The sequence below is a fragment of the Danio rerio genome, chromosome 10, assembly GCF_052040795.2.
Source record: "Danio rerio strain M-AB ecotype USA chromosome 10, GRCz13ab, whole genome shotgun sequence".
Taxonomy (NCBI): Eukaryota; Metazoa; Chordata; class Actinopteri; order Cypriniformes; family Danionidae; genus Danio; species Danio rerio.
The window spans coordinates 49,260,878-49,282,379 of NC_141030.1; the positions used below are offsets into that span (position 1 = coordinate 49,260,878).

General features: G+C 36.5%; 2 protein-coding genes across 54 annotated transcripts in view; one reads left to right on the forward strand and one right to left on the reverse strand.

The window, feature by feature from the left end:
• Positions 1-21,502, reverse strand: part of ccdc62 (coiled-coil domain containing 62) — a 45,135-nt gene that overhangs the window by 2,849 nt on the left and 20,784 nt on the right. For 14 of the 50 annotated variants that reach the window (XM_087269264.1, XM_087269263.1, XM_087269252.1 and 11 more), the window contains 12 exons: positions 18,376-18,467; positions 11,767-11,850; positions 11,647-11,687; positions 8,938-9,075; positions 7,646-7,838; positions 7,279-7,445; positions 5,910-6,011; positions 5,646-5,817; positions 5,106-5,222; positions 4,685-4,773; positions 4,285-4,385; positions 2,315-2,620 (listed from right to left, as the gene is read on the reverse strand). In XM_087269264.1, the coding sequence (XP_087125390.1) occupies positions 2,315-2,620; positions 4,285-4,385; positions 4,685-4,773; positions 5,106-5,222; positions 5,646-5,817; positions 5,910-6,011; positions 7,279-7,445; positions 7,646-7,838; positions 8,938-9,075; positions 11,647-11,687; positions 11,767-11,830 (1,490 nt within the window). In that variant the 5' untranslated portion in view covers positions 11,831-11,850; positions 18,376-18,467. 50 annotated transcript variants of the gene reach the window in all.
• denr (density-regulated protein) lies at positions 12,379-21,282 on the forward strand. 4 transcript variants are annotated; one of them, XR_015500325.1, is made up of 9 exons: positions 12,379-12,522; positions 15,140-15,250; positions 16,142-16,161; positions 18,227-18,311; positions 18,387-18,506; positions 19,176-19,292; positions 19,378-19,517; positions 20,976-21,071; positions 21,133-21,279. XR_015500325.1 is itself a non-coding variant. In NM_001002697.3 (8 exon segments), coding segments are annotated over 7 exon segments (627 nt in total). In that variant the 5' UTR covers positions 12,379-12,522; positions 15,140-15,150; the 3' UTR covers positions 21,021-21,282.

A 21,502-nucleotide genomic window follows, 5' to 3' on the forward strand; every position in this document is an offset into this window, starting at 1 on the left:
CCATATCTCTATAAAAACATGCATTTCTGAGCGTGCCTCACACAGCTGAGTGGGCTTGACAACCTGTAGCAACACTCTTCTCTCCATATGCACCGCACACTTTACTCCAGCTTACAAGGACTCAATCAGAAACTGTTTACATGTTGAATATATCACACAATCATGTGGCAGTACTTGTTTTCTTCAATCTTAAATACCTCTTTTGCTCAATATCTTGCACAGATTTGTTCTGTTTTATATAAAAAGTACTTAAATAGTCTGTCTCAGGTTATAGTTTAGCATGTATAGAATAAGTATATATTAAACAATCGCTCATACGTTCAGTGCTGTGTTTATATTTATATAGATATCCCATAGGGATTAAATGGTGTGTGTGTGTGTGTGTGTGTGTGTGTGTGTGTATATATATATATATATATATATATATATATATATATATATATATATATATATATATATATATTAGGGCTGCTCGATTTAGTGAAAAATCATAATCAGGACTATTTTGGTTATAATTGTAATCACGATTATTCAAAACGATCATCAGTTGAAGTCAAAATTATTAGCACTCCAGAGAATTAAAAAAAAATAATTATTTCCCAAATGATGTTTAACAGAGCGAGGAATTTTAACAGTGTTTCCTCTAATATTTTTTCTTCTAGAGAAAGGCTTATTTGTTTTATTCTGGCTAGAATGAAAGCAGGTTTAAATATTTTGAAACCCATTTTAAGGTCAATATTATTAGCCCCCTTAAGCTATATATTTATTGATTGTCTGCAGAAGAATCTACTGTTATACAATGACTTGTCTAATTACCTCAATTAAGCTTTTGAATTGCACTTTGAATCTGAATGCTTGTATACTGAAAAATATCTAGTCAAAAATTATATACCGTCATCATAGCAAAGATAAAATAAATTAGTTAATCATGAGTTACTAAAACTATTATGTTTAGAAATAAGTTGAAAAAAAAATTATTTCCATTAAACAGAAATTGGGGAGGAAAGAGGTTGCTAATATTCAGGAGAGCTCATAATTCTGACTTTAACTGCATGCAGTTATTTTCCACCATGCAAAGGAACGAGAAATTAATAGAATATAATAAAATATAAAAACTGACTGTGCTTTAAGCATCTTCACTGTACGTAAAACACTTAAGCTACAAAAGTCCTTCAGTCTAGAGCAGAGAGGGATTTTTTTCCTTTTATTGTTTGATTAATAATGATGAAAACAGGCGGCAGCAGGAATATTTCGCATGGTCACTTTAATGGTTTCTCTTTCACATGTCTTTTGATTCTCAGCTCATTTGTTTATTACACTAATAAGGGTTAATATGAATAATCATTAACACCGCGTTGACACATATTTGACCATTAAAGCGCTCACGTTAATGACTTTAGATGTGTGCGCTCTGCTCGTCTCAGTGTGCGAATGAGACCGAATGCTGACCGCACACACACACACACACACAGAAGCACGCAGTCTTTCGCGCTTTTAAGAGCAACAATTGTGTGCAACAGGAAAGGGGGCTGTATATGATGCAATAATCGTTTATCTCAATAATGATTTTTCATAATCGCCAAAGAAGCCAAAATTGAAATCAGATTTTCGATTAATTGCACAGCCCTAATATATATATATATATACACACACACACACACACACACACACACACACACACACACACACACATACATACATACACAGGTGAGATCAAAATTATTAGCCCCCGTTTTTTTTTTTTTCCCCAAATGTCTGTTTGACAGAGAGCAGATTACTTCAACACATTTCTGCACATAACAGTTTTAATAACTCACCTCTAATAGATAATTTGTTTTCTCTTTGTCATGATGACAGCACATAATATTAGACTAGATATTCTTCAAGACACTAGTGTTCAGCTTACAGTGACATGTAAAGGCTTCACTAGGGTAATTAGGGTAAAGTTAGGGTAATTAGGCAAGTCATTGTATATCAGTGGTTTGTTCTGGAGACAATCCAACACTAATATTGCTGAAGGGGTGAATAATATTGAGTTTAAAATGACTTTAAAACTATTAAAAACTGCTTTTATTCTAGCCCAAATAAAACTAATCAGACTTTCTCCAGAAGAACAAATATTAGAGGAAACACTGTGAACATTTCCTGAATCTGTTCAACATCATTTGGGAAATATTTGGAGAATAATTAAAAGAATAAAAGAATAATTCTGACTGCAACTCTACACATATGCGTTTCATTAAAGTGGAAATCAATTAGAAAACACTGAACATGACTGACTGCTTCACTTCCTCTTTAAGCAAGTGTTCCCTACCGAGGGATCCTTGGGCTGAAGTCGAGATCGATCACACACACAGGAGTGCCCGACGCTTCGTCATAGTCGATCACAGCCATGATGTCCAGCTCTGCAGCACTGTCCTGCATCTGTAAACACTGCTGCTCCTGCTCTACATCTGCCTGCTCTACTGTCTGTGTTTCTGCACATGCATGCTGGGATACCATGTGTGAGGAGGAATGCTGGGATACGACGGATGCAGAAGAAATCAGGCCTGTTTCTATCTCTGCATCTGCATGAAGGCTGTATTCTAGCGCACGACTGTCTCCTAAACCAGAATCAGGCCTACGAACACAACAACACTCCTCAGTGTACAGACGCCAGTACAGTTTCAGTTCACTTTCATTTTCAGAGTTTCTCTTTCATTTACTTTTTTTGCTGTATTTTAGTCATTATTATTAGTTTTTTAACATGTCTATTTATTTGTTATTATTATATATTTACTCATTATAATATATTAATATTATTTCTATAGATAACTGTATTAACATTATTTCTATATGATAATAATGATGATATATACACCATAGTGCTGGCCAAAAACTCATCACGAATAATCACATTCCAAATAAAACCTCAAATATGTGTGTGTGCTGTGTAGATTATACATATATTTATTATATTCTGTGGTTCTTGAATCTGATTGGCTGGTAAGTGTGATAATCTGCAATAACAGCACTGGACCAGCCTCCTCACCCTTCACCCTTGGGTATTACTCCGCCCACATACAACGACAAGCAGAGACAAGAGGAGGATGCTTTACTTGTGTATATATATATATTTGAGAAAATGTTTATTTATATTTAGATACAAAATATTTACGTATGTGACACAAATCATAAATAAATTGAAATGTTTATGTGACAACTGTTGTGCATACATGTATGTGTGTACAAACAAACAAACTTTTATTTTGGACATGATTAATCACGACTCTCCCAGCAATATTAATCACGATTTTCCCAGCAATATTAACAATATTTTAATTTTATAATAAAAATATAATAAATAAAAGCATAATAAAATAAAATAATAAGAGATTCCATATATATAAATCCATATATATAAATATATATATATATATATAGGTGAAATATTTTGTTTGGACCGCACATTACAGATTGTAAAGGACTGAATCATATGGACTTAAAGGAAACTATGTTGGTGTTTATGCTTATAATACAGTGCTTTTTGCAGGTGGGTTGGGTTGGGGGGCTAATGGGAGAGTAACCTGTACTATAAAAACGACTGTATAAGAAGAATGTAATCGTTGTATGTGATGCCTCTGGTGATCTGTTTGTTCCGTTATGTTAAAACGAATAAAAAAACAAAAGTATAAAAAAAAAAAATAATAATAAAAGCATATTAATTTTATAGAATCAATTAATAATATTCTACTTAATAAATGATTTATTTGACTGTCTCCAAAACAAACCACTGTTATACAATGACTTGCCTAATTCCCCTAACTTTACCCTAATTACCCTAGTGAAGCCTTTACATGTCACTGTAAGCTGAACACTAGTGTCTTGAAGAATATCTAGACTAATATTATGTGCTGTCATCATGACAAAGAGAAGAGAAATCAAGTATTAAAATAATAAATCTTATAAAATTCATATATAAAATAAATTTAAATGTATAATAATCAATAATTTAGTCTTTAACTGTACAAGTAATATTTATAGACTTTTGTATAATATTACAGCATTTTTTAAACTGAATTCTAATTTTAGTTATGTAATAGAAGCTAAATAATTCTGTTAATTTTATTACAAGTGCCACAACTTATTTTAGTTTTATGATTTGAGAATTTATTTTATTCTACTTATAATTAATAGTTGGAAATAAGCTGAAATATCCACATGGAAAATCTAAGAAAGAAAGCCGATTATAATAAAAGAATAATAATCCTGGTCTGTGCTGTTGTTGTCTGTTATTGTTGTCACCTGTCGCGTGACCTTTGACCCTCATGGTGCCGCAGGGCTTCTCTGGCGCTCTCCAGGTTCAGCTTCAGCAACTGCAGGTCATTCTGCTGGTTCTCACACACCTGACACACACAATCCTCAGTTAAAGACTACAAGATACAAAACTATTACTTTGTTCCTAATGTCATACACAGATGAACTGTTCAGCACAAAACTAGCCATGTGAGCGAACAGCATCGATAAGGTTACTGCTATACGCTTCCAATGATGGAAGAAGGAACAATTCTGACTCCGCCTCTAGGCCACGCCCTCCACTATGACACAACGCCGACCAAGTCTATAAGTGCGTAGAAAAACTGGAGCAGCACAGAGGACGGAGGTGTGTGTGAAACTGTGTGACTAAAAGAAAAGAGTTGATCACCTGCCGTAAACAGAGCAGCTCAGAGTCAGCGCGGGTCTGCTTCGATCGGGATAACTCCAGCAGCTCATCCCTCCAGCTCTTATCTTCATCTGCACACACAATAATGAAGCACAAACACCTTAAAAAGACTAAGAAGTTTACTTTCTGATAATGGCAGCAGCTGTGCTTCATCTAAACTTGTCGGAGCGCAGACAGATGCTCAAGACAGCTCTGGAGGGAATAATAATAGAAGAATAATACTGGAGTATAGTGGTGACGGACTGACTGGGGGGGTGAGGCCTTTTACAATCAGCACAACAACACTTCACATCTGCAACTATTTTTTGACAATCATTAAGTTGATGTGAGTGTGAGTGTGTGTGTGTGTGTGTGTGTTGGAGCGAGAGTTTAGTGTATTAAGTGTGCATTATCAGTGTCGTACTGATCATCTGCAGCTCCACAGCGCTGATCTCCTTCCTCAGCAGCTGGTTCTCCTGCTTCAAGCGGATCAGCTCTTCTCTCTGGCTGTTGTTCTCGATGGTCTTCTCCTGAAGCTCAGCTGGAAACACAACACACAGCAGAACTCTTTATTTGTTTACAGAGGGTTTGCATTTACATGTAGATGTGTTCATTTCCCTTCACAGCCATACTGGTGATACATTAGGGATAACAGATGCAGGATGGTGGTTTTCTCAGAATAAAGGCCGACTGGTTTATCAGCAGCCTGATGTGAAGATCAGCACTGCTGTAGAAGACCGAAGGGTTAAATATACAGTAAAATGTCCGATTGTCCCAGCAGCACTCAAGAATGCATGATTATCTGCTGTCATGGCTTTGCAATCAATAAATGTGATTATAATGGAAGACAATGGAGCAATCAACCCATCAGTCTGAGCTCTGGCTATGCACTATACACATTTCTGCACAAATGAAAGCATCATGAGAACGCAGTGTGTACACGGAGCTGATGGTGCAAACACACCTTTGAGCTGTGTGTTCTGGTATCGGCTCTCTCTGAAGCGCTGTTTGTGCTCCTCTGCGTCTCGCTGTGTTTTGCCATCTCGCGTGCGCAGTTCCTCCAGGGTCTTCTCCAGCTCACACACACGGCCCGACAGCTCCAGGATGTGGTTCGTGGCTTCGATCACATCTTTATCCTTAAGGAAGAACATGAGCTGATATTACTGACCCTGACTCAGAGTTGGGTGTGTGTTAGAGTGAGGGTGTGTGTGTGTGTGTGTGTGTGTACCTTAAGTTTGAGCATTGAGCTGAGCTCCTCCTCCCGTACCTGTAGTTGACCCACCTGAGTTGACAGCATCAGAACTGTCGACTTCAGACTCTCATTTCTGTCCTGTGGAGAAACATACATTCAGTCACACACACACATTTGCTCTTTCTGGTGTGTAACACTATTCCCATTGTCTTGTTAGTATGTATGCATGTGTATCACATATACACAATACAATATATGCAATACACACACGTTTATATATGATGTTAAAACACGCTTTTATTTTGGATGTGATTACTCGCAATTAATTTTTGCACACCACTGATTTTTATTCATTAACAGTGTTGTGAAAAAGTGTTTGCCCCCTTACTGATTTCTTAATCTTTTGCATGTTCGCCACACTTTAATGTTTCAGATCATCAAACTAATCTAAATATTAGTCAGTTAACACAAGTAAGCACATCATGCAGTTTTGGAATGAAGGTTTTTATTATCAAGGGAAAACAAAACTACATAGCCCTGTGTGAAAAATTCAATTCAATTAAATTCAATTCAAAATTCAAAGTGTTTGCCCCCCTGTTAACTTAGCTTGGTTTATCACCTGAGTTCAGTTTGTCCAGCCACACCCAGGCCTGATTACTGTTCATAATCAACAATCCAGATATCACTTAAACAGGACCTGACAGACAAAGAGAAGTAGACCAAAAGATCCTCAAAAGCTAGATATCATGCCAAGATCCAAAGCAATTTAAAAACCAATAAGAAACAAAATAATTAAGATCTACTAGTCTAGAAAAGGTTATAAAGCCATTTCTAAAGCTTCGGGATTGCAGCGAACCACAGTGAGGACCCACAACATTATTCACAGAACTGCAGGCCTCAGTTACGGTGAGTGTTCATGACTCCACCATAAGATAGAAACTGGGCAAAAATGGTTTGCATGACAGTGATCATAAAGGAAAACCACTGCTGAGCAGAAAGAAAATAAAAGCACATCCACTTGAGAATTAATGTGGCCTAGTCAAAGTCCTGACCTGATTCTGCTGAGATAAGCGAGCCCTAATTCCTCCACAGCGCTGTATCAGACTCACTGCAGGTTATGGAAAACACTTGATTGCAGTTGTTGCTACTGATGGTGGCCCAGCCGGTTATTGGGGTTTGGGGCAAACACTTTTTTCACTTGTGTTATCTTTGGCTAATTTGTTTGATGATCTAAAGCATTAAAGTGTAACAACCATGCATAGATCACTTTTCACACCACTGTATATTTTAGACTCTTGTCATTAGACTGTAACTGCATCTCACTGTTGTTCTTTGCATAATGACAATAAAGCTGAATCTACTCTGATCTGCTGTAATGTATGGCGAGTGTTGCTGTGTTACTGACCTCCAGGTCCTGCTCGTGTCTGCTGGTGTTCATCTGCCTCTGGCTGAGCTCCTGCAGCTGCTGCTGTGTGCTGTTCAGCTCCCGCTCTGAGTGCTTCTCTCGGGCCTCACTCAGCTGCAGACGCCTGCTCAGAGCCCGGATCACATCATTACGCTTCTGGAGCTCATCTGGGGGACAAACACTGACAATCAGGCACACTGAAGATTTATAAATACTAGCCGTTAAAACCATGAAAACAGCAGAAGATCTGGATAACTCTGGAATACTCTAATGATTTGACACACACTAACTCTATTTTGAAACACATTGTAGGGCATATAGCATGTGATTTGGAACACAGCCATGGTTTTGCTGTGGTTTCCTTTACCCTCCAGTCGGGCAGATCTCTGCTCCAGGATCAGCACCCTCTGCCGCTCCTGTTCCCAGATCAGCATCTGCTTGTGATGAGCTGCAGCCATAGTGTTGAGCTCCTGATCTCGGTCCTTCAGCTCTGCTATGAGGAGCTGCAGCTCCAGACGCTGCCGCTGCACTGTGGACACCTCCACACCACTCCCTGCAGACTACACACAACACATCATCACTCCACTCAACTCTCTTTGGACCAATTCATTAACATTCAAATTTTGAGTCAATTCAACTCAATTAAATTAAACTCAATTAAATTAAATTAACTCAATTAAATTAAATTTGATTAAATTAAATTCAACTGAACTAAATACAATTGGATTTGAAGCGATTAAATTTGATAGAATTCACCTCACCTCAATTTGATTCAATTCATCTTAGTTCCATTAAATTAAATTCAACTCAATTTTATTAAATTCAACCCAACTCAATTAAACTAACTTCAATTGAATTGAATTGAACTCAACTGGATTCAAATCAATTCAATTCATCTCAATGTGATTCAACTGAACTGAGCTAAATTCAACTGGATTTGATTCAATTAAACTTGATTTAATTAAACTCAATTTAATTAAATTAAATTCAACTCAACACAACCATTTATTTCCAGATAGATAAAATTTGAATCCAGTCAATTCAACTCAACTTTATTTAATTCAACTCAACTCGATTAAACTCAATTCAATTTAATTCAATTGAAATTAATTTGATTAAATTTGATAGAATTCAACTTAACTCGATTAAATTAAATTCAGCTCAACGCAATTTTATTCAATTAAATTAAATTTAATTGTATTTGATTCGACTGAATTCAGCTCAACTCAATTTGATTCAATTCAATTCAACTAAATTTAGGTGGATTTTTTAAAATTTGAATTCAAATAAACTGAATGTTATTAAATTCAACTGAACTCAATTCAATTAGATTAGATTCGATTAAATACGATTTAATTCAACAACTCAATTCACTTCAACCAATTTGATTCAATTCGATTTAAATCAACTCAATTCAATTAGATTAAACAATTCAATTTGATTAAATTACATTATTTTTAAGCAATGCTTTACTTGTTAGCTTTGAAAGTAATATTATTATTTAACTTGTGATGTGTTTGCCCCAACACTGCCCCCATGAGCACACATATGCATTTACTGTTTGAGTAAGGTGAAAATGACACTTGTGTCAGGCTAAAACTAGCAAAGTAGACTTGTGACGCCAGCTGTGCAGGGGGATAACAGGGCCCATAGAGTTACCTGTAAATCCTGAGTGAAAGTGAAAGAGGACGCTGGTTTTGAGAGGTCATGCAGATTCAGCAGCGCAGGTTTCACTCTAGCTTCATCTCTGTGTTTACTGGAGGAAACTTCTGGAGTCTCATGAGCAGCAAAAAGATTCTGAAGAATTGAGCATCAGAAAAATCACATTACATACAGTCGCGTGTGGCGGTTCATTCCGCTGTGGCGACCCTGGATTAATGAAGGGACTAAGCCGAAAAGGAAATGAACAAATTAATGAATAAAGTCGCGTCTTGCTCATTAGTAGCCCCACACGGATGCTGCACAAATTTTTAGTCCATCATGTATTTACTTTTGTAAGTGTGTGTAAATTTATATTGATTCAGTTTTTAAAATAATTTCATTCATATTTTATGATATAATAACAGTGATATTAAAATGTTCATTAATTTATTTACAATACAGTGTGTAAAGTCATATGTTCTGTCTTTTAGTCGAGATATTATACGAAAGACTTTCTTTGTTTACCAAATAAGCTCTCTAATTGGATTTGCATTGTAAACAATAAATACAAATTAAAAAGGTATTACTTTTATTTCACATATACAGTTTTCAGTTATGATACTCCTAAAATCATTCCGCATAAATCCACTGATTCTTTACTAAATTCTCGGCAGAAATAGCAAAAATAAATGTCTGCATATTCTGTCTGGCCATACTCATCAGTAAATGCTGAAGTGAATGTGAAAATACAAATGATCATGTTGACATTGCAATAAATACAAACTCCTGTATAAAAAACACTAACAGAGACTACATTACATTACATTAAAGAATGAAGATTTACCCACTATTTACTTTCCCTCAATTGGTTGTAAACTTTTATGAGTTTCTTTCTTCTGCTGAACACTAAAGAAGATATTTTGAAGAATGCTGAAAACCTTTAACCTTTTACTTCCATAGTAGGAAAAACAAATGGAAGTCAATGGTTAGCTGTTTTCAGCATTATTTAAAATAACTTCTTTTGTGTTTGACAGAAGAAAGAAACTCCGGTTTGAGACAAGTAAAGGATGAGTAAATCATGACTTATTCATTTAGGCATGACATTATATTTACTTTTAGGTATTAAATTTCAATGTACAACTTTCTGTGATTAACTATATACAGAATACATTCATTCATTTTCTTTTCGACTTAGTCCCTTTATTAATCAGGGGTCACACAGTGGAATGAACCGCCAACTCATTCAGAATACGTTTTACGCAGAGGATGCCCTTCCAGCTGCAACCCAACACTGGGAAAGACTCATACACTCTCACATTCACACCACAGCCAATTTAGCTCATTCAATTCACCTGTACCGCATGTCTCTGGACTGTGGGGGGAAACCGGAGCACCCGGAGGAAACCCACGCAAATATACAAAATACAGTGTATTTAAAAAACAATCATGTTTAGCTCAGACATAAACTAAAATAACCAGCACATATTATGTATGAAAAAATACAAATAAAACTATTATATTTCACAAACATCGCTGGGTATGTCAAAGAATATTTCGTCCCTAGCCAGTATCGGATACCTTAAGGATTTCATACCATCTCATACTGATATTGAGTTCAAAAAATGGTCACAATATGGACTCAAATGTTCCATAATGATGCACTTAAATCACTTAAACAATTAGGAAATGAGTTTTCGCTCCCAAATTATGGATTTTTTAGATACTTACAACTCCGACATTTCCTCACAACACATAAAGATATAGAAAGAATTAAAAACACTTCTACAATTGAACAGTTTCTAAAAGATATACAAAATGGACATGAGATCAATAAAATAATTTCTAAAGGTTACTCAATATTCCTATTCAAGAAATAACACCTAACAGACAAAGGAGAAATGGGAGACTGAAATGAAGAGAACAATTTCTCTGAAAACTTGGGTGGAGGTTTGCAGTGAAGTGCATTCTGTGACCAATTCTAATATCTGGAGAAAATTCAAAAGGAAGTTTTAAGTAGATTTTTCAGAACTCCACAAATAATTTCAAAATGAAACCGTTCCTGCTCTGACAAGTGCTGGAGAAATTGTGGTCAGAATATTGATAACCACACAACACCCATGTTCTGTGGTCATGTCCTTTCAGTAACTATTGGAAATCTGTATTTAATGCCCTTGAGGAAATCTTTCATTATGAACTTTCTGAAGATCCCACAGTTGCTCTGCTAGGTGTATGCCCTGAGGGCTTCAATGGCTGATCAAAAATCAACTTATTACAAATCCTACTTGCTGCAGCTTTGAAGTGCATCACAAGCAGATGGCAAATTTCTGAAACTCCATCTTATAATGCTTAAATTAAAAAAGTGTGGGAACTGTATCAAATGGAACATTAACATATGCATTACGACTTTAAAAAACAATTGTCCAAAAGAAATGGTCTCCTGTCGTCCCTCTAATTAAAAAATGAGCCATACTGAACTCTGCAAACTATCGGAAAATAAGGCCCCTTCCTTCTTCCTTTTTTATAATTATTATTATAGTTGTTGTTTTCTAAAAAAAAATATCTTAGGACGTTTTTTGTTTTGTACATGTATTTACAACCATTTCGGTAGATAGAAATTAATGGTCAAACATGTAAAAAAAAACTGTTACACTGTATTGTACTTCATGCTATGTTGTTTTCTCTAATAAAATTAAGTTAAAAAACTATTATATTTCATATTTAAATTACCTTTTTCACAGGAGTGCTGTGCCAGGGCTCCACTGGATGTTCTGAAAATTCATTAATCAGCATTAATATTAATAAAGTTGTGAGTTTGATTGTATGACTGATTATTGTTATGTTTATCACCTTTCAATGAGAAGAAACTTGCAGGAGATTTGCCATGTCTTCTGTCTCTGAGCTCCTCCATCATTATAACTCACACTGGACATACTATAATGATAACAGCACTGGCTTTACATCACATGTGAGTGAATATAATCAATAATCAACACGAGCGCGTCATAATAAAACCAACATTACTGACTTCTGCTTGGTTGTTTTTAAAAACACACTGTTTAAATATAAACAAAGACCGTCGTAATTAAAAACACACAAATGTGAGACCTCCAAACGTTCATTTAAATCAAGATTAACTTATAAAAACGCGTAAAATGTGGCGTGTTTAATAGAGAGAGAAACGCTGAAGCGGTTTGATTATTTCTGAAGTCTCAAACTGCCTGTTGTGATCCGCGCTATAGGAGGTCGCCCGACGCGATGCCTGATCGAAATCATTCCTTCAATAACCTCTCCACACATCCCACCAACTGAAATTGCATACAGTATTTTATCAATAAAAACACGTCGTGCTTGTTAAAAATACCACCTCTATATTTCACGCATATATTGATTTATGAAGTGTGTAGGGGACGCGGCGCAGGCGCAGACGGCGTTGTTTCTGTGTGCGCGAAGGGCGCTGTCAGGACCCGTAGCAGACAGTGAAGGTGTGCAGAGCAGCGGTGAAACTCTCGCTTCAGTTTTTCAGATTTTCTTCTCTTCATAGTTTGAGGAATAATGATCGCAGGGCCACAGAAACAGCAGCTGTACTGAGATCAGATCGCCCGGGTGAGTGTGCATCTGCAGCGGCCGCCGCGGTTAGCAGAGCCGCTAATGTAGCTCCGCGTGTGCGATCAGCAACTCTCACATGATTTCGCATTATCATCATTATAATCAGCATTATTATTAAGAGAATCACTATTAATATAATACAGCAGTGGTCAGAGATGCTGTCTGTGTTTGGTGAAGCACTGCTAATGTGTTCCTGACTCTTTATTGCGCTGTGTTCAGATGAATGAGCTGAAATTATTTCTTCCATAAGGGCGATGATGATGATGATGATGATGATACACAGATTCAGTGGATTACTAATTAAATTGTGAACAGTTACTGATAACAAATTACATGACAACATTTGTAGACATTCATAAGCGCTTTTATGGACACATTCATGGTAATGTAATCTGATTACTTTTGGATTACTTTTGTGCTAACGTGTATTTGATGTGGCATATGTTGAAGCAGGGTGATCTTGTGCTATTCTGACAGATGGAAAAATACAATATCATCATTCTTAATGAGAAACAAAAGCCTCAACAGCTTCTTTTTAAACTGCAATGATGCTTGTAAATGGGGCTGGTGATATAGCAGAAATACAACCTATTATGTAATTATTTTCCATTGAATGATAACGATATAGATTTCAGTTAGGTCTCAATATCGATACCAAAATTCTGAGTATCGACGATACAGATTAGGGATGCAACGATTAACGTTTGTACTATTAACCGTGATTTAACTAGTCACGGTTGATTAATCGTAAAGGCTTCTCAACACTGTGTTTTTGCACGAAACAAAATTGCTGCAATTAAACAAAGTGAAGCCAACTGTAAGCTAGTTCGTACACAGAGACTTATAACCACGCACACTGGACTGACGATGACTGAGGCTGTTACGGCAAGCTTGTTCAAGTTTGTTATTTCCAATGAAGGGACGCTCATGCAATGCAACGCGTTCACACTTTTCAGGTGCACCTAGATGAGCGCGGAAACTGCATATGGCTGAAGTTTGAGAAAGAAGCAATGGAAAGTACACAGAGTTTGCAAACCCACTTATAAATAATGGCACCAATGAGAGCGATCATGTGGGGAGTGTTGATCCACCAGCTAAGAACAATGACTGATGCCACAAAAATTAGATGGTCCATTAAACAACATTTTTTGACCGGTAAATTTTTGTTGGTCGAAAATTCGGTACATCTGTAATATCAACACACTTCTAGACTCCCAATGTTGCACATTTCTGCTGTGTGATTGGCTCTTAAATCAATATAGAGTAAAAAGTCCGGAGATTATCAGTTAGATAAGTACACTATATATATATATATATATATATATATATATATATGTGTGTGTGTATGTGTATATATATATATATATATATGTAATGTTATGTACATATGTATATGTAACATATGTAGTTACATTTTATATATATATATATATATATATATATATATATATATATATATATATATATATATAGCCTGAAATTATTCATATTTGAAATTATTAACAAATTTTCCATAATGATGCCCTGTACATCGTGCTAAAATCTTTTGGGAAGCACCTTGTGTTAGAGGTCTGCATTCCCGCGGCTGTCCCGCGGGCGCTACAGGACCCGACCAGATTTCTGCGGCCTGGGAATAAATTTCCGAATAAATCGCGGGAGCGGTCGGTAAAGGGGTTTAATTTGGGACAGGAGCGGGCTGTCTAGCAATATCGCGGATATTGCTATGAGAGGGAGAGAGAGAGAGAGAGAGAGAGGGAGAGAGAGAGAGAGAGAGAGAGCGCGAGAGCGAGCTAGCTTTGCCTGTGTGTGTGTATGTTAGTGCGCGCGCGAGAGAGCTTTCCCAGATAGCAAAATACACGCGGGACAATAAATTCTTAATATAAGCGGGAGCGGTCGGGTTCGGGCTAAAACCTGGCGGGTGCGGGCGGGAGCGGGATTCAAAATGTAGTCCCGCGCAGATCTCTACCTTGTGTCATTTCTGGTCAAAAACAAACTTGCTGGTTGGAAAAAATTGACTCAGAAATTGCCATTTTGAGCTGGACTATATGCGGGACATTCTACCTGAAATGTGCATTTGCTTTATCTGTGGCTGAAAGTTGTTCTGTAAAGGAATATGTCATTCATTTGGTTCTCGGATATTGTTCTTTAAAAAAAAAAAAAAAAACACTTTACAAATGTACAACCTCAGCACAATTGAACCTACAGCTTTAATAGTTTTGTTGTGCTAAAAACTGTTATTTAGGGGGAAAAAATCAGAATTAGCAAGTTTAAGTTGTTCTCATTCACATAAATGAATTAAAAACATCAAACTATGAATAAATTCTACAAATAAATATTATTTTACAGATGTCCCCTTGTTTCTGTCAGTCCTGTCACATTTGCAATAAATTTAACACAAAATGTGTGCAATACATGTTATCATTTGATGGAAAAGCTGACCGTGATCAAGGATGTGTTCTGTCATTGAATCTTTGAGGAAGACAAGCTTAAGTCAGGCCGGCACATTTCTTATAAGTGAAAATGTACGTTTCTGCTAGAATGTCCCATAAGCAGTGTTCGTCTGTGTGCATCAGCTGGTCTAAGGTAACCCATGGTACTTTGTTTATTTGTGTAGATTCATGAAATATGGCTACTACTGAGAACGCAGAGTCAGGTTCGCCAGAAAATAAAGTGGATCGAGCCGACCCCGATGCAAAATACCCACTGAAAGTGCTCTACTGTGGAGGTGAGACGATATTAAATTATAATAAGGGATAATTTACGTCTAGACGGTTGTTTTCGCAGAATAAATCTGACAGTTCATTGATTAGGACTGAAGAGTTTATTCTGCAAAAACAACTGACTGAATGTACATTATACCACTTATTATAATTATTATTATACTCATATAATATTAGGGGGCCTAATATGCAAAAGTGAGTTATGCAGGGTTTAAACCCAGTTGTGTGTCAGCAGTGTGTGAATATCTCCAGCAGCCTCTAATGATGATCAACATGAATGAATTGTGTTTGTTCTAATCAGACTTGATGCAGAAGCACTTTGATTGACATTCTCCCTTTGTTTGTGTCATCAGAGGGGGAAAGCCCCACCCACTAGTGCCCATCTCTCCATCTCATTAGCATAAACAGCAGGCCTAAGTGAGAAGCAGCCGTCTGTCCATTAGCCATTAGAGTGTTTGAGCTGCTGAAGATAATGTCAGCATAGACTAAGAGGATTATAGATGTGGAGTTTTAGATGAAGCACACACTCACACTGAAGCGCACACACACACCTGACCAGCACTCACAACACACACACTGCTGTTTTACATCTGTCCCTATGGAGACACATAGGCGTCTGTAGCCCTGCCCTCTTTTGAATCTCATTTGAATTTAAAGCGGCAATCACCAAAACGCCACAATTAGGACCAAAACCTAAACGGGTCAGTTTCAGAGAGCTGGCGAACATCATCTGTGTGCTGTTTGGAGCTGAAACTTCACTATACACTCTAGACACAGCAGAGACACATTTTAGATCCTGTATAAACAGGATAATAGGTCAGCTTCAAGAGTTCATTATTTTATGGCATGTATGTGTAAATATGATGTTAGACTAATGTTTCTGTTCTTTCCTACAGTGTGTTCCCTGCCTGCAGAGGTGAGTTTATAATATTCTGAATGATCATATTGTGTATAAAGTACAGCATTGCTTTTCCACATGTTGAGAAATGCTGCTTCTGGAAGAATTTTTACAGTCAGGATTTAAAGAAATAAATTGAGCATTTTATAACATGTTGAAGTCATCAATCAAAGCAGCCAGAGAAATATATATACACATTGAATTAACCTAAACTCATTACGCCTGACATATGACATAACTTGAGTATATGACTGAAAACTATAAGGCATTGAAAGTGCAGTTGAGAAATGTTTCTTATTTTTGTGTGTAATAAGTGTTTAGTGTACAGATAGCTGACATTATAAACACGGGTTTGAAGCACAGAAGTATCTGAAAAATCTAAACGACTGCAAATTTCATTTTAATTGCGGAATGACCACAGGAAAAAATACTATAGTAATTTATAGTAAAAAAAAATGTCAAGCGTTTTTGCAGCATACTATAGTGAAGAGTATTATACTGTATATATTATAGTATTAACAACTCTTTGAGCATACTTCAGCATTAACTATACTAAACTGATCAACCGTAATGTATACTTAAGTTTTTACTACAGTAAAGTGTGGTGTATTGTAGTGTAATGTATCTTATAGTTGTAGAAAACTACAGTCATGGGTCATTTGTTTATATTACTGTAGTTTTTGTGTTATCGTAGCAACTAAAATCACCACAACAGATCAGTTACTGTACTTGTAGTTACCATAGCAACTGTAGAATCACCACAACAGATCAATCACTGTAGTTATTGTTTTAGTTACGGTTCACATGCACTGTAGTGTTTACTATACAGACCCCCTAGTTTTAATATATAATATTATTATTATTTACCATATTAGGTAGCCTACTGTGTGGGGTGTGCAATCTGACACAATGACACAAATCAGAAAAATAGACGAGACAAGATCTAAAACCGACCTAAAGCGGTAGGGATTAAGCCAAATAAGCCAAACTCTTTATTTTTATCCACGATCTTGCTTTCTTTCAGATTTCACTCCCCGGAGCATCTGACATCATGTACCTCCCTCAGGACATGCGTTAGGGCTTCCTCTAATGTAATACACCTAAAACACGGATTGCTGTAAAACGTGTCAATAGCAGGGAAGCGTTTTCTCTTGTTAGCTGCAGGAAAGAGTTAAACGAAAACATTTAGCGATTTGACGCACATCATAATACCAGCCAGACATGTAAAGCACAGATATTGTCTGTGTAATATTTAATTTAGTCGTCCAGCAGCCGTCATCCTTGAATCAACCTCCATCATTGCAAGCTGCTTGCTGTTCTGTCTGTTCCATTGCTCAGTTAGTTTGATGTATCCCGCTTTATTTTGCAGTCTGAAGCGCGTCAAACGCACAAAACGCCAAATTCGTGCCACAGGAGGCTTAATCACATCTTTGCTTTGACTTCACTTGTAAATCAATGCTTCATCTGCGTCTGCTTACTGCACAGGCTGCAAAACACTTTGCTCCGCTCTCATGTAATGATTGTGAGGGCGCAGGTGAGACGTCATTTTTCAAGAGACACTCACATACATCATGTGCCCTGCATATACAACGTCATGTAAAACTGTTAATTACAAACTGAAACAAATATAATTTGATTAAACGGTTTGGAATTGGTTGTTTTATGAGATTATTTTAATTTTTGCGTTTTAATAAAGAATTTTGCAGGATCGAAAAAATTACTGACTTTGTTGATTTTGCGTTGGATTAAAAAAAAACTAGGGCGTCTGACTAAATTAATATAGGGTTACTATATTCATATAGGAGAACTACAATCCCATGATTCATTGCACATGGCAATCCAATTAAAAACAGCAAAAATACAGAACTTAATTTAGAAAATTTGTTGTCTAAATAAACTAAAACTGCAAATTAAGCAGTATATGAATATATATTGAGAGCTTGATGCTAATGAGCTCTTTTAGCATATTTGTCTTGCTGAGGCTCTCTGATGGTGGAATTTCCAGCACAGCATTGTGGGTAATGTAGTTTTCTAGTATGTGAGGGGAATGTAAATAACTGAAGTGTTTCTGTTGTTTCACCAGTACTGCGAGTACATGCCTGAGCCGGCCAAATGCAAACAGTGGCTTGAGAAGAACTTTCCGGATGTGTTTGCCAAACTGACTCTCGGTAAGTCATCCTGTGTTTGATATTGGACTATTGTTCAGAAACGCTGGACAGCACTTGTGTTTACCTGTCCTGCAGGTACAGCACCAAAACAGGAGAGCAAAGGAGGTGGAGGAGGAGAAGATGGTGGTGGAGGCAGAGGAAGAGGTGAGGCGCCCCCTGCTGGAGAGGAGGAGGAAAAGAAGAAACAGAAAAGAGGTTACATTTACTTTACATTTACAAACACTACACCTCTCACACACACACACACACACACACACACACACACAATAATAAATCTAGGGCTGTATTCACAAAAAAAATCATCTTAAGAGGAAAATAGAGACGTCTAAAGCTGAGAGTGAGGGCGGGTCTAAGGGTCATGTCAACATTCTCATTACTATACAGACAGTGATTGGCTGATGGGAGAGGGTGGAGTTTGTCATTTTTATTTATGGTAACTTTGATAAGTGAGCTATTATATTGGCATATTAAAGTAAAGATTAAAAACTTATGCTGGGTGACGAATTGTATTCTAAAAATAAACGTAAAATAGACAAAATAATTTGCCAGTATCTTAATGTATTTTTTGGAAAACAATAAAGCAAAAATAACTGAAATGCTTTTATATATATACATACTAGTGTTGCCTTGAATATAGCCAGTGCTGCTGATAAGGCATTAAAACATAATTAAAATATTTTTTTGTGTCTAACAGAAAAACATCATAAAGGTTTTTAGTGGATGAGTGTTTTCATTTTTAGGTGAACTATCCCTTTAGTAGATTTGCTTTTGTTATTCATAAGCAACAACATACATATACACACTAATAATATACTAAACATTAATAAAACACATGTAATGTATATGAATGTTTTGTTTTTGCAGGTGGAAGAGGTCAAATCAAACAGAAAAAGAAGACCGTCCCTCAAAAAGTCACGATAGCAAAAATCCCCAGAGCCAAAAAGAAATACGTGACGAGAGTGTGCGGTCTGGCCACGTTCGGTAAAGCTGCTGTTTCCTATATTTTCCTCTTCTACACTGTCCTTCATGAAATCTCATCATTATTATTCTGTGTTTTCTGCCTCAGACATCGAGCTGAAAGAAGCGCAGAGGTTTTTTGCTCAGAAATTCTCCTGCGGCGCCTCCGTGACGGCAGAAGACGAAATCATCATTCAGGGAGACTTTACAGACGATATAATCGACGTCATCCAGGAGAAGTGGCCCGAGGTCAGAAAACCACAACTACATTCACTCGTTTAGAAAGTATTGCATTATAATCGTGCGTTACCACTTTAAATGACTTACTAAATGTGTTTCATAGTTACTTTTTACAGAAAATAATGCATACTAATGTGTACCCTGCTATTATTGCTGTTATTTAGTAAGTATTTATAAAAAATAAATAAATATTTTCAGCTGTTGTGTAAATATTTTTGGACAATAGTGTGAATGTGTTTGCCTATTAAAAACAATCTAATGAATAGCAGTTATAGTGTCTTTTAATAAAAAAAATCTCTCCAGTAATTTAGTAATTACAATCACAAATTACTTTATAAAGGTAACTGAATGTCCTAAAAGTAAATAAATGTAACAAAATTTCATAAAATATAGTAAATAAAAGAGATATTTCCTGGTAAAATAAAGGTTTAAATAAATGCAATTCAGTTACTTTAAGCAGAGTAACGTGTTTAAAATATATTTGCATTGGATTTGTAGGACTTTTAGTCATGTTTGTTTGAATGATATTAAAAATACATGTATTATTGATAAATGTACAACCTGACAGTGAAATGTGAAGTTAAATTAATAATAGCTTTCGCTTTTAGATATAAATGCTTAGTTTTTTTAATCTGGTTTAGCCATTTTTGACATCCGCTGATTGTAAATGAGACAGAAGCTCTGTTGTGTAAATTTACCTTGTGACTATTCTACACAACCTGACAGAAGTCTTGTGGTGGATCTCTGTTGTAAGAGCAGCAGGTAATATCTGGTCTTCTAGTTGATGATGTGTGAAAGTGTCAGAAGGTGGATTTCTCTGCTGATCTGCATCAATTATCACCAATACTGCAGAAGACCTACTGGAACCAGCATGGACACAAGATTCCCACAGAAATCAGTCAAGTTTGGTGAAGGAGACATCATGGTTTGGGGTTTATTCAGTATCTGCAACATCAACAGCCTGAGGTATCAAGACATCTGTGCTGCCCATTACATTACAAACCACAGGAGAGGGACAATTCTCCAGCAGGATAGCGCTCCTGCTCATACTTCAGCCTCCACATCAAAGATCCTGAAAGCAGAGGTCAGGATTGGCCAGCCCAGTCACCAGACATGAACATTATTGAGCTGATGAAGGAGGAGGTGTTGAAGATGAACACAAAGACTCTTGATGAACTCTGGGATCCTGCTGAAGCTTTCTTCTTCATTCCAGATGACTTTATTAATCAGTGATTTGAGTCAGTGCAGAGATGTATGGATGCAGTCCTCCAAGCAAAATCTAGAGGTCTTTGCCTTTCATAGAGACACTTCTGACACCAAATCATCAACTAGAAGTCCAGTTATTATCTGCTGTTCCTGAAACTTGATAGGCCACAACACTATTATCAGGTAGTGTGTAGTATTAAAAACCTCAGCGGTCAGTAAAAATAAACATGTAATTAATGTAATGTGTTTTCTACTGCACAGGTGGACGACGACAGCATCGATGATCTGGGAGAGGTCAAGAAGTGAAGCCTGTATGCACTTTTACTGAGAAACCGATGCGACGCAACACCGCCAAATGTACACATCCACACACACACACGTCAACAACCCTTTTATATCTATTTTATTTACTGTATAGAATTTCCGTGGACTTGGCCTGATCCTGGGGGGTTTCAGTTCTCGATAGCTGCTTTCTCTCGCGGTTGCCAAAGGTCTGGAATGATGTGACTTAAAGCATTTCACTCATTAAACAGTAGACTAATAAATTTGGGTCTCATTCGACACACTCCTCTTGTCTCTTGTGAGTTTTTTACATCTTTACATTTTAAATTACATCATATTACATTTTAATTGTTAATCGCAAAACACATTACAACAAACTACCAGACAATGCCTATCAACCATGCTAAAAACAAACTTCATAATATGTATTATATTCATAATTTACATAAATAATTACAATTATAATAGCCATAAATTCAATAAGTATATAAATCAAATTAAATAAA